The sequence below is a fragment of the Grus americana genome, chromosome Z (genome assembly GCF_028858705.1).
Source record: "Grus americana isolate bGruAme1 chromosome Z, bGruAme1.mat, whole genome shotgun sequence".
Classification (NCBI taxonomy): Eukaryota; Metazoa; Chordata; class Aves; order Gruiformes; family Gruidae; genus Grus; species Grus americana.
The window spans coordinates 56,098,248-56,109,033 of record NC_072891.1 but is presented as its reverse complement, the minus strand read 5'-3'; the positions used below and the strand labels follow the sequence as shown (position 1 = coordinate 56,109,033).

Below are 10,786 nucleotides of genomic sequence, written 5' to 3'. Positions count from 1 at the left end.
GGATAATGGTCCCATATTTTTTATTAACAGGTTAGCAAAACAAAATCCAATGGATTACAATATTTACATGTTATTTGAAAAATAAAGTAGTGATAAAAGCATGTCACAAACATTTTTTTTTTTTCTCATTTTTGGTAACCATTACAAACACCCAATCCAGGTATGGAACTGTTTAAATACATTTGAAATGAGGCCAATTAAAAAACAAATACAGACACAAAATGTGTATTTATACTTGTCCCTCCAATGTGTTTTTCCATGACACTCCCCCCCTACTTCAAAAAACAAAACCATTAAAAAAAAAACCCCAAAAAATCAAAAGAATCCCCCTAACACACAATTGATGAATCCCCAAAAGCAAAACACCATGCTTCTCAAGTAGCACTTATTCCACAAATGCAACATTTTTGCCATCAATTTTATGTGAAGCTCTCTAGGACACCATTTCCTTAGCAGCTTCCAATTCAGCCCCACCCCCCTCCCCCCAGATCCCCTCTGAAAACAAAAAAAAGAACGAAGACACATGCATTTCTAAAACTAGGTTTCAGTCAAGTACTTTCTACTTTTTTGGAAAGAAACTTTTTTTTTTTTTTTTTTTTTTTCACAATCAGAACATACCACGGGCACCAGATCCTGTATTCATTGCTCAGGCAAAATTCCTGTTGAGTTTGGTAGGCTTTCCACCCAAGAAGTAGTGCAGGATCAGCCACTTAGGTATGTAGGTTCCTATTCATTCTACGCTGCTCCCCTCATGCCAAAAGCTAAGGAGGAGGAGAAAAAACTTAGCAACTCCATCTTGAATCGAGTAAAAGTAGTTCTCCAGGCTCAATGTCGTATGTAACTATTTCACCTCCGCTTGCAAAAAGACGTGTTAACAGACACCCCTCCCTCCCGCTACACCAAAACAAAAAGAAAACATGCACACCACGGACAGAAGGGAAAAAAAAAAAAGGCAGCCAATCTTAACAAAAAGTTACTGGTGTGAGACTGATAGATGTTAATATGACAAGCAACAGAACGATTATGAGGACCTATGTGTTTGGTCCACGAGCTGCATAGCTGTGCCGTAAGTTTGGTTCTTTAGTTTTTTTAAAAAAAAGTTAAAACTTCTTTGTTATTTCCATATGTTTAAAATTAACAACAACAACATCAACAAAAAGTTTTATTCACAAGATCTAGTCTCCTTTCCCTGTCCCCCCCCTCGAAAAGAAATACTCGTTTTACATGAGAAACTTAATTGTGCTGTATTGGTAACACCTCAGACTGACAGAAAATAAACATGTGGCAAACAAAACTGCACAATCAATCACATGAAATCTATCAAATCCTAAAATTATAACTGAATACTAACAAACAGCTTACCTGGAATAAAGGATGACAAGTCACAAACAGTTATCTAGGAATTAAAGTCTCTCTTTTTTTGTTTTTTTTTTTACTAAAATAATTAAAAAATCACAGTATTTTAAGAAATAAAACCCACACTGGGATTTTAAGCACAATTTGTTTTCCTTTCTTTAAAACTTTTTTTCTTCCTCCATTCACCACCTTGCCCAGCAGTCTCTCTACATTTAACCACAACGACAACAGGTAGTACTGACAAATGCAGAGATCTCCCTTGGTTAATTCTGAGGTACTAGGAAACAGGTGACTGTTTTAAGCAAAGCAGTTTCTGTTTTGTTTTTGTTTTCTTTTTTTTTTCCTCTTTTTTTTCTTTTCTAAAGCAGATGTGTTCAGTCTGGAAAAGCATTACGTATTAAAACTAGAAAAACGCACCCAAATTTGTGCGTTGAAAAGTTGTCCCCCTACTTCTTCCATGCTCACGACGCTTCCATTCACAAACAATCCAAGTCTCCACTGCAAAGCACGATGCGTAATGTAGGAATACGGGGAGTTGCTTCATTAGTCCAAGATGAATGTAACTTCCCATTGTCAAGATCCAGAAGAAAAGATGCAGTGATGTAATGGAGCCACTTATTCCATCACTTAAATAACTTTAATATACACACACTCACACAGGTACCAGTGCTTTGAAAATAGATCATTCAGTCCTAAAAGCAGCTTTATTTCTTCCTTCTGCCCACCCCGCCCACCCACCCCACCCCATTCATCATGTTCAAGTACGTTGATTAGAATCACACCAAATGCTTATTCATTTTTGGACTCTGTGTTGTCTTGGAGAGGTTTGTCAGCAGCTACCATGCTGACAGCTGTTTCACTGTTGTGGGCATAGTCCACCACCATTTTCTCAATGCCTTCTTTTTCTTCTGGCAGTGTGCTAACAGTTTCTTCTACGTCCTCCTTTGGCTGGCTGTCCTCACCGGTCCTGTGCTTGCTTTCATTCAGTGCCCTGGAAAGCCAAGCAGCAGAAAACAGAAACACTGTAGATATAGCCAGAAACAAGTCGATACAGAGAACAACAAAGCCAATCTGTGCGTATCACATGAGGGAGAAAAACAGATCACTTTTTAGAAAGGTAGATGCAAGCAGCCACACCATTGCCACCTCATGCTCAAGAGGAGAGGCAGTGGAATGAAGCTACCAGTGGGACCCATGACATTCTAGCTTTGAAACCGAATTTTTATTTGCTCTACACTGGGACAGATATGAGATGAGAGAGAAGAACCCCAATTCTAACTTTTAAAAGTTTATTCCCCTTTCCCCAGTCCCTTGTAAACAAGACTTACAAGGCACCAAACAAAGGCACAGGAAAAGAGTACTTTTCCCAAAGAGTTAATGATCCCATAAAACCTTTTATAGGTTGCAACATTTCAAGTACTCATATTTAGGCAGATAAGATTACGGGCAATAGAATATTTCTCATCATAATATTTCTCACCCCATCACAGTTAACCCACAATATTGTATTCAAATTTCTTCCACATGTCAGCAACCTTGAATGAAATTTACTCTTTGAAGAAACTCTGGTCAGCAAAGATCTCTCTGCTACCGACGAGATCTTCATCAAAAGAAGAAAATGATTGTTACAGAGATGCCTATCTTCTCTGTGACATGTATCATCCCACAGTGTGCTAACTGTCATAGAAAGGCAAAGATATTTACTATGAAGATGAACTAGTGAACTTCACTATGCACATTTTAGGAGTTCATTCAGATTGATTTTACTTCCCTTGAAGGTCTTTTGTCTCCACATAATTCTTTGCACTGCTATGCAAGTTTAGCTGCAAGTATGCGAAACAGATATAAGAAAGGGGGGAAAAAACCCAACCCAGTTCTTTCCTAGAACATTCTGTATAATTTTCTGCCATTTTTATGCTGCTCTTTTGGCAGGCAAAATCAACAGTACACTCAGGTAAAGTTAATACTGGGCCAAGTGGTATTCACCTTGGGATGGTCTTATGTTTTAGAATTGCAGTTAAACCCTGCAGTCTACAGCCACCCTGGGAAGCAGAATTAAAAAGGATGAACAGGAACTTCCCATGCAGAGACATCTCATGACCATACCTACACTTGCAACAGACAGAATAGTTCTTCATAGAACTGTGTTTGCCTTCATCACAGGGCTTTTTGAGAGGCACAGAATGGAGTGGGGAATGCACAGACATCTACCATCACCTTTGGCTGTTTGGCAAAAGAGTGTAAATCAACTTACATGCCGTGTCTCAGCACATGTCGCTCCCACTCAGAGCCTTCTGTAAATGATCGCCCACAGAACTCACATGGGAAGCGTTTCTCTGGAGCACCACTGTCAGGAAACATCATGGGATCTGGAAAAAGCACAGCTCATGAATTCAGAAGTGCTGGGGAAAGAAGGGACCACTGTGATCCTACTCTGATCCCCTCTGCTGCACCTTCTCATCCCTGAAAAGCAAAAGGACTTACCTAGTAACTGTGTCTGTGAAAATGCAACTCCCCTAAAGCCAAGTGACACTGCAAGTGACAGATCCCATCCTAAGTCTTAAAGCATCTCTGCAAATAAGGGTAATGAGGTGCTATTCCCTGTTCCTACATTTCAACAAATGAAGAGACTGTGGAGTTTTAATTCAAAACCAAAACCGAGAAGTTTAGGGCTGAAATGATTTGAAAGCAAAGTGAAAAAAGCCACTAAAGCCCATCTATAATTTTCGAATTGGTAGTACAAATTTTAGGAAACAAAGACTTGGTTTATTTAACATGCAATACTCATAATAAATAGATATCCCTTCATTATGCAGTCTCATGGGTTAAGTCCTGCATCTTCAGTGCATAGGTGTTTCATCCCATCCTAATCTTTTATACAAAGTGCTTGGGGCCTCATTTGCAGAAGTGTCAAGCACCCAGTAATACAAGTGAAGTCACTGGCAACTCAGGGAGTGATATTTCTGAAAGTCAAGTTCCACGTGAACACAGCCAGCTTTAAGAAAAGATGAAACATTTTCTCACAAATTAGGAAGATCACCACACAAGCCATTAAAAATAATTGCATGGACTATCTCACTTGATTCTTTTGCTGGAAATAAGACAGCACCATCTGCTCACAGTACTAATTCCTTAGCAGGGATTACTTTAAGCAAGAAATCAACACAATGTCTTTCTGACTCCTCCCAAAATGCATAACAAAAGAAAAGGGATTTTGCTTCAGTTTGGTTCTGATCTCTGCTCACTTGATTTCTTCACTCTCAGATTTACTCTGTTCAAGATCAACCCCTGAACTTAAAATTGCCCACACATTCCCTAATATCCATATTTAAGTCTTGTAAATATATTTTTATGACACATTTCTCACTACTTAGCCTTTACTAAAGTTCTATATGGAATGGTTCTTAACATCATTTTTCACCTCTTCCCCCTGAAAGAAAAAACCTCACTCTGTATTTCTTACTGTCAGTTGATTTACTATGCAGTTAAATATCACAAAGCAAGATGCTGTGTCAAGAGGAACACCAAAAAGTAAGTCAATGCTATTAGTTCAGTTTACATCTGGAATTGAATACCTTATGTGTAGTACAAATTTATAAACACACCACGATTTATAAACACACAGTCTAGTCATGGGTTCAGGGACAAATACTTACGAGAGGTAGAAGATTTGAAGGCAAACACTGCTGTTCTGTATAAGAACATACCTACCATATAGTACACAACAGGAAGTTTATTCTGGGCCTCTGCAGAGAGGAGATACGCGACACAGAGGCTCTTTTACTTAAATAGGGAAGACTTGAGGTTGTTCAACCTGGAGAAGAGAAGGCTCCAAGGAGACCTTATTGCAGCCTTTCAATACTTAAAGGGGTCTTATAAGAAAGATGGGGAGAGACTTTTTACGAGGGCCTGTAGTGACAGGACAACAGGGTAATGATTTTAAACTGAAAGATGGTATTTTAGACTGGACATAAGGGAGAAATTTTTTAAGATGAGGGTGTTGAGACACTTCAACAGGTTGCCCAGAGAAGGTGTGGATGCCCCATCATTAGAAGTGTTCAAGGTCAGGCTGGATGGTGCTTTTAGCAACCTGATCTAGTGAAAGATGTCTCTCTGCCCATGGCAGAGGGGTTGGACTAGATGATCTTTAAAGGTCTCTTCTAACCCAAACTAGTCTTATGATTTATACTTGCAAGTCCCATTAAGATTAGCAAGTACTACTCTAGTAAATCCATCACCTCTTCAGAAGACATTACCTTGTTCACCCTACTTCCTGATCAATTTTGCTTCTAGGGCAGTGGATTTGGACTGCTTCCCTGGAAGAGTATCAGAAGCTGCTCTTCTCTGGGGCTTGCAGAAGAAAGGTAACAGACTGCAGAGACACCTGACCTCTCTGTGTTTTTCCTGCATCACACTTACAAGCACTCATGGACATTTATTTTTGTCTATGGTGGAAAAATACCTTGATTCCAGTTTCTACTTAGACCAAGACATAAAGGTCACTAGAGACAGACAGTCCCTCTGAGATGCAGTGCCTACCAGGGGCAGCTGTTCTTTCCATGGTGTACGCCAGACACCTTCTTCCTTACTCTCCTCCTTCCCCCACCCCCCCATCTTCTTCCTCTGAGGCCAATATATTTTCTACTACCCTTCACCAGCAGCCAAACACTCCCTTTGCCATCCAAGACAGCAGTTCAGCTCTGCTGAGCTCTGCTGCCCAGCTCTGCCTGCTCACATGGGCAACAGCCCTTCTTTGGTTCACTGTTCAACAGCCCATTTGGAGAAGCAAAGCACACTCTTTGCACCTTCAGTACTGCACATATCAGTCTGCAGTCAAAGTGGTGACTTTTGGCAGCTGTTTGACTCACGGGAAAAAATCCTGGTTCTGCCAAAGTCACAGACTTCAGAGGGTTCAGACAGCATTTGCTTCCAGATACTCTGAGCACACAGAGGCACTCTCAGCAAATCCCACTTCCTGCTAACACCACAAAGGCTAGATTTGTCAAAAGCACCTGAGTGGCATACAGGATTACACAGTTTGATGTGGTTTGAAAGCTGTGACAGCATTAGCCACTGCAACAGACTATATTTAAAACCATAGGTCTGGTCCTCTGCTAACAGGGCAAACTGTTTCCATGTTAGAACTATCTTCTGAAAATCCATAGGGAGATGACAGCATGCAACTCAGCATCCAACCACACCCTCAGTTCCTGTCTCAATGGGACGTTTTCTGAAAGTGTACCTTGCACCTTGCACCTTACAGGTGTAATCCACAACTTGCCTAGAAAAATACAGTCAATACAACTGGATCTTTTCTAAATAACCTTGCTGTAGTAGGCATAAGGGTTTTCTACATTTTCTACCTATTTTAGTATAATATATTACAAATGGTAACAGATTAAAAAGGAGAAAAAATAACAATGATGAAACATTGACCCTATAGGCCAGTCAGGAAAGAATAGCTGAAAAACAAACTTGGAAATATGCATGATTTTTTTAGACTGGTCATCTGAATAACCATGCAGAAATCATTTTAGCCAGTCAGAGATCAAAAAACCCCCACTAATACAGGTGAAAAAAGTACAAAAAATTAGAATTACTAAGACACTATCCCTTGCTTAACTATTTATCACATGAAACATGGGGACAACACTTACCTATTATCCCTGCAAATTTAAACCTCCAGTATAGAAGGTGGTACTTTTACGTTTTTACAGTGTAACCTAAAGTCAATTTAAACAATGAACTTTACCTTGGGCAGTTCCCCTCCCAATGGTGCATTTACAGGGATTTGCAAGGCTTGGCAGACAGCACCTTCTTCTCCTTGGACTAGATACCATGGCTTCCAAAGTCATGTCAGCACCTGTGCTTGTATGTAATGCTAAGGTAATCCTCACAAGGACAGCATGACTCTTCATCCCCTGCTAGCTGTGGGTCTGTACAAAACATTAATCAGCCTGCTACAACTGCAGCTAAGGTGAGCTGGTCCTTTAGTCAAATCACTACACAAAACATTGTTCCAGCCATGAAGCTCTGAGGGTGAAAGCTGTCCCCAAACAGACACCCAAGCACATTTCCACAGGAGTTACTAATGTTGAACTTTGAAATGTGTATGAAACAAACATCCCTTTAGGTCTTCCTCTTATTTTTCTACTGCTCTACCTAAGATCTTGTGAAGGATATTTTTCCTTAAAACATAAATGGTTTCCTATCCAACTCACTTCCTTTCTCATTTAAGTAAAAGCTATCACTAACTGCACTTGAAATGAAGTGGCAGTGATAAGTGCAGACTGGATTTATGCTGCAGACACACTAAACGAAAGCCAAGACGCTGGGGTCTTGCTATTAAAAGGTAAGAAACATGATCTGAGCCCTTGCTGTTCTGTAAACAACCTGTGAATCCAGAAATTGGAATTTTCAATGTCTGAAAAGATGTAGGAAGACACATTTTCCTTTGTCAACAACTCATAGTGAGTTTGAAAACTAAAAATTCAGGAGGAAAAAGGTAAACATGGTGGTGTACCTTTAGTTAAAGTACACAGAATTTGGGTAACTGCAGTCATCAGCATCAGGAGAGCAGGTGACCCCAGGAACCTGACAGTCAGACATCACAAGGCTAAAGATGTCAAAGGGTTGTGAACTACATTGGACTGGTGAACTGTGCACCAGAGCAGACTAGAAAACACATAGTTTACACCAGATACTGCAATAACATGGTTTTCATGGAGGAAGGGTGTTGGAAGGGAAGGACAAGAAACCCTTAGTTCAATTTACAGAGAACTTACTTTTTCCCTGCTGATCTAACTTTCACCAAACCAAAAGCATTAGCAAGCTCATGGCCTAGGTTTGCTGAAGTCAGTGGGATTAGATACAAATATAGGCACATATTTAAACACACGACAGTACAAGTGGGACACAGACCTACTCTGGCTCCAGAGCTGCCAACTGCAGCAAATGCAACAGGACTCACTCGCTCCGAGAAGGAATGCTGGGCACGGACTTAATAACAGTCCATAAAAAAAAATTTGGCCATGACCCCTTCATCCCTCACTTGAACAACGCCAAGTGAAATGCTGAAAACGGGTTACCAAAACAGAAAATCTGACAGACCACTAAAATACTCCACTTACGTAGTTTTTCAAGCCCTTACAGATGCTATCTGCATGGGCATATAAGTCACAGATGCTATCTGTGTATTCTCATAGTACGTATTTTCTTAACAGACTGAAAACTTGTAATAAGGATTAGAAACATGAGATTTCCCCCAAGAGCACGGTCTTCACAAAAGCCCCATTCTGCTCCTGCTGGCATGCCTGCATGGCTCTACAGGAATGTGCTGTAGAGTCAACAGCTGACTTGCTTGGTAGGACTAGTGGGGTATGTTGCAGTGCAAAAAAAAAAGAAAAAAAGGAAAAAAAAAAGGAAAAAAAAAAAGCTGCACTGACCTCTCTCTTCAGTCTTCGGGCTTAACTCTTCTTCTTTTTCTTCTTCATCACTGCTGGAGCTCTCTGTTTTCCCCTTCATTTGTTCCAACTGGTCCAAGTTAACCCGTCCAACCAGCTCAAAATTACGACTCACCTATGAGAGAAACATTTTTGTCAGCAATCACCACAATCATCCACTAATCAGAAAAATCACCACATATACAAAACAAAATCAACTACACCCCAAAGCCTACTCAGCTTTAGGTGACATACAGTCACCTAATCAAATTAACACTCATTTCTTTTCAATGATAGTGATTCTTCTTTTCTCATTTTTGGTTTTCTGAAATTAATGGCATTCAGTAAGCCCTCCTCATTTCTTCCTGGTTTTGATATATTAAAACAAAACAAACCAAAAACAAACCAAGAAATGCATAACACTAAGTTGTATGCTCTTCTTATGGGGCTATTCAACAGCTGTGATTAAATGCTGCTACTGCACATCCACACTGAAGGAAAATACTTTGTGACTGGTTCATTCAGCTTCATGCATGAAAGGACGGGTGTTTTACTAAGTACATGGATGCTGTGTGCCACATACACTTTCATTCATTAATAACAGATTAATTTTCATTATGAAGGGCTGCAAAGTGCTTTGCAAACTGATATACAGACTATAACGGGAACACTTCACCCAGCAGTCAACTTCAGCTAACCCTAGGGTGACATGCACCAGCTACTTAACAGCTCACAGCAGCAGTATGAAAGGAGCAGCTTAGGGCATGGAAGTCAGGAACTCTACCGCATCCAACAGAAACAGCAGAGGAGCAGTCCAGATTTACAGTAGAGGTGGGAGAGCATGGAGCATGACCAGGACACTAGGGCTAACATTTGTTGGATGACAAGCGCCCTCTGAGCTCATTGAGCACTGCTGGGAAGGATTTTGGATTCATCTTTCATGCAAAGAGACAGCCCTCCAGCAGCACGGGCACTGAGCTACAGAGGCAGAGAGGATGGAGATGGAGGAATGAGTGCAGTACACCACCTCCTGCAAGATGCTGAATGAAATATCAACACCCACTATTTTTTATCCCTCTGGGATGTGAATGAACCTAAGGAGCATGTGAGTTAGACTGTAGCGCATTTCCATGTAACAAACTATCCTAAATGCAGTGATGTGCAGAGTCCTAGCACTACTCTGTACAGACAGCTGTGATGAGGTTCTCTGACTTAACATATTACCCACTGAGATTTAAATAAACAAGACCACATGCAAGGCACTTAATTCAACTCAGCTTGTCACAGAACTCTTTAAGGTGCAATACATCACTTGGGTATCTGAGCCCAGAACTTTGACACAAATTAGTGAGATATAAATTACCAAAGAGAAATGGGGAAAAGGTACCCTTAAAACTACTGGCACCACCACTGCAGGTCTGGATTGGAAGGGAGAACTAAGTGAGGGAATTATGTTCCCAGTCTGATGCACTGTGTCAAAAGAATGAGGAATAGTGCCACATAGATACACCAGGTGCCTTGCTGTAGTGACTAGGAGGCATGGAGCATCTCACCTACTGTGTGAATTGCAGAAGACTCTCCAGAAGTAATAAAGAAGGCAGATAAGCATAGCAGGCCAACATAAGTTTACAGAGTTTGTTTTTATAAGACAGCCAAATATTTTTTAAATATGAAAAGGTTTCCTGGGACTTCTGCTGCTAATACTGTCAATATAAATGTGTTTGGCTATCAGGAAAGTGTCATTCAGTCAATGAAGTAGGAGTGAGTTTTTAGTGAGGACCTGGGCAGCTCAGCTCCAACAGGTGGAGGCATATAGCTGCCTCCTCTGGAAATGACAAATGACTCTAGCAAATACTTCAAAACACATCTCAGTTCTAGAACTTGTGTGTCTCAGCTACACAGTTCAGTTACAGCAATTCAAAGCTAACAGTCTGTGTAACGCCTCTAATGACTTCTCAAAGACTGGATCAGGTCTGTACTTAGGCACT

At 40.5% G+C, this 10,786-nt stretch overlaps 1 protein-coding gene across 11 annotated transcripts in view; it reads right to left on the bottom strand.

Annotated features, from left to right (window-relative positions):
- Positions 1-527: 527 nt before the first annotated feature.
- The window catches only part of ZNF462 (zinc finger protein 462), a 95,636-nt gene continuing 85,377 nt past the window's right edge, over positions 528-10,786 (bottom strand). For 8 of the 11 annotated variants that reach the window (XM_054809087.1, XM_054809083.1, XM_054809084.1 and 5 more), the window contains 3 exons: positions 8,802-8,934; positions 3,611-3,725; positions 528-2,347 (listed from right to left, as the gene is read on the bottom strand). In XM_054809087.1, the coding sequence (XP_054665062.1) occupies positions 2,146-2,347; positions 3,611-3,725; positions 8,802-8,934 (450 nt within the window). In that variant the 3' untranslated portion in view covers positions 528-2,145. The remainder of the gene's footprint in view (positions 2,348-3,610; positions 3,726-8,801; positions 8,935-10,786) is intronic. The other 3 variants (XM_054809092.1, XM_054809094.1, XM_054809093.1) reach the window with 1 other exon arrangement.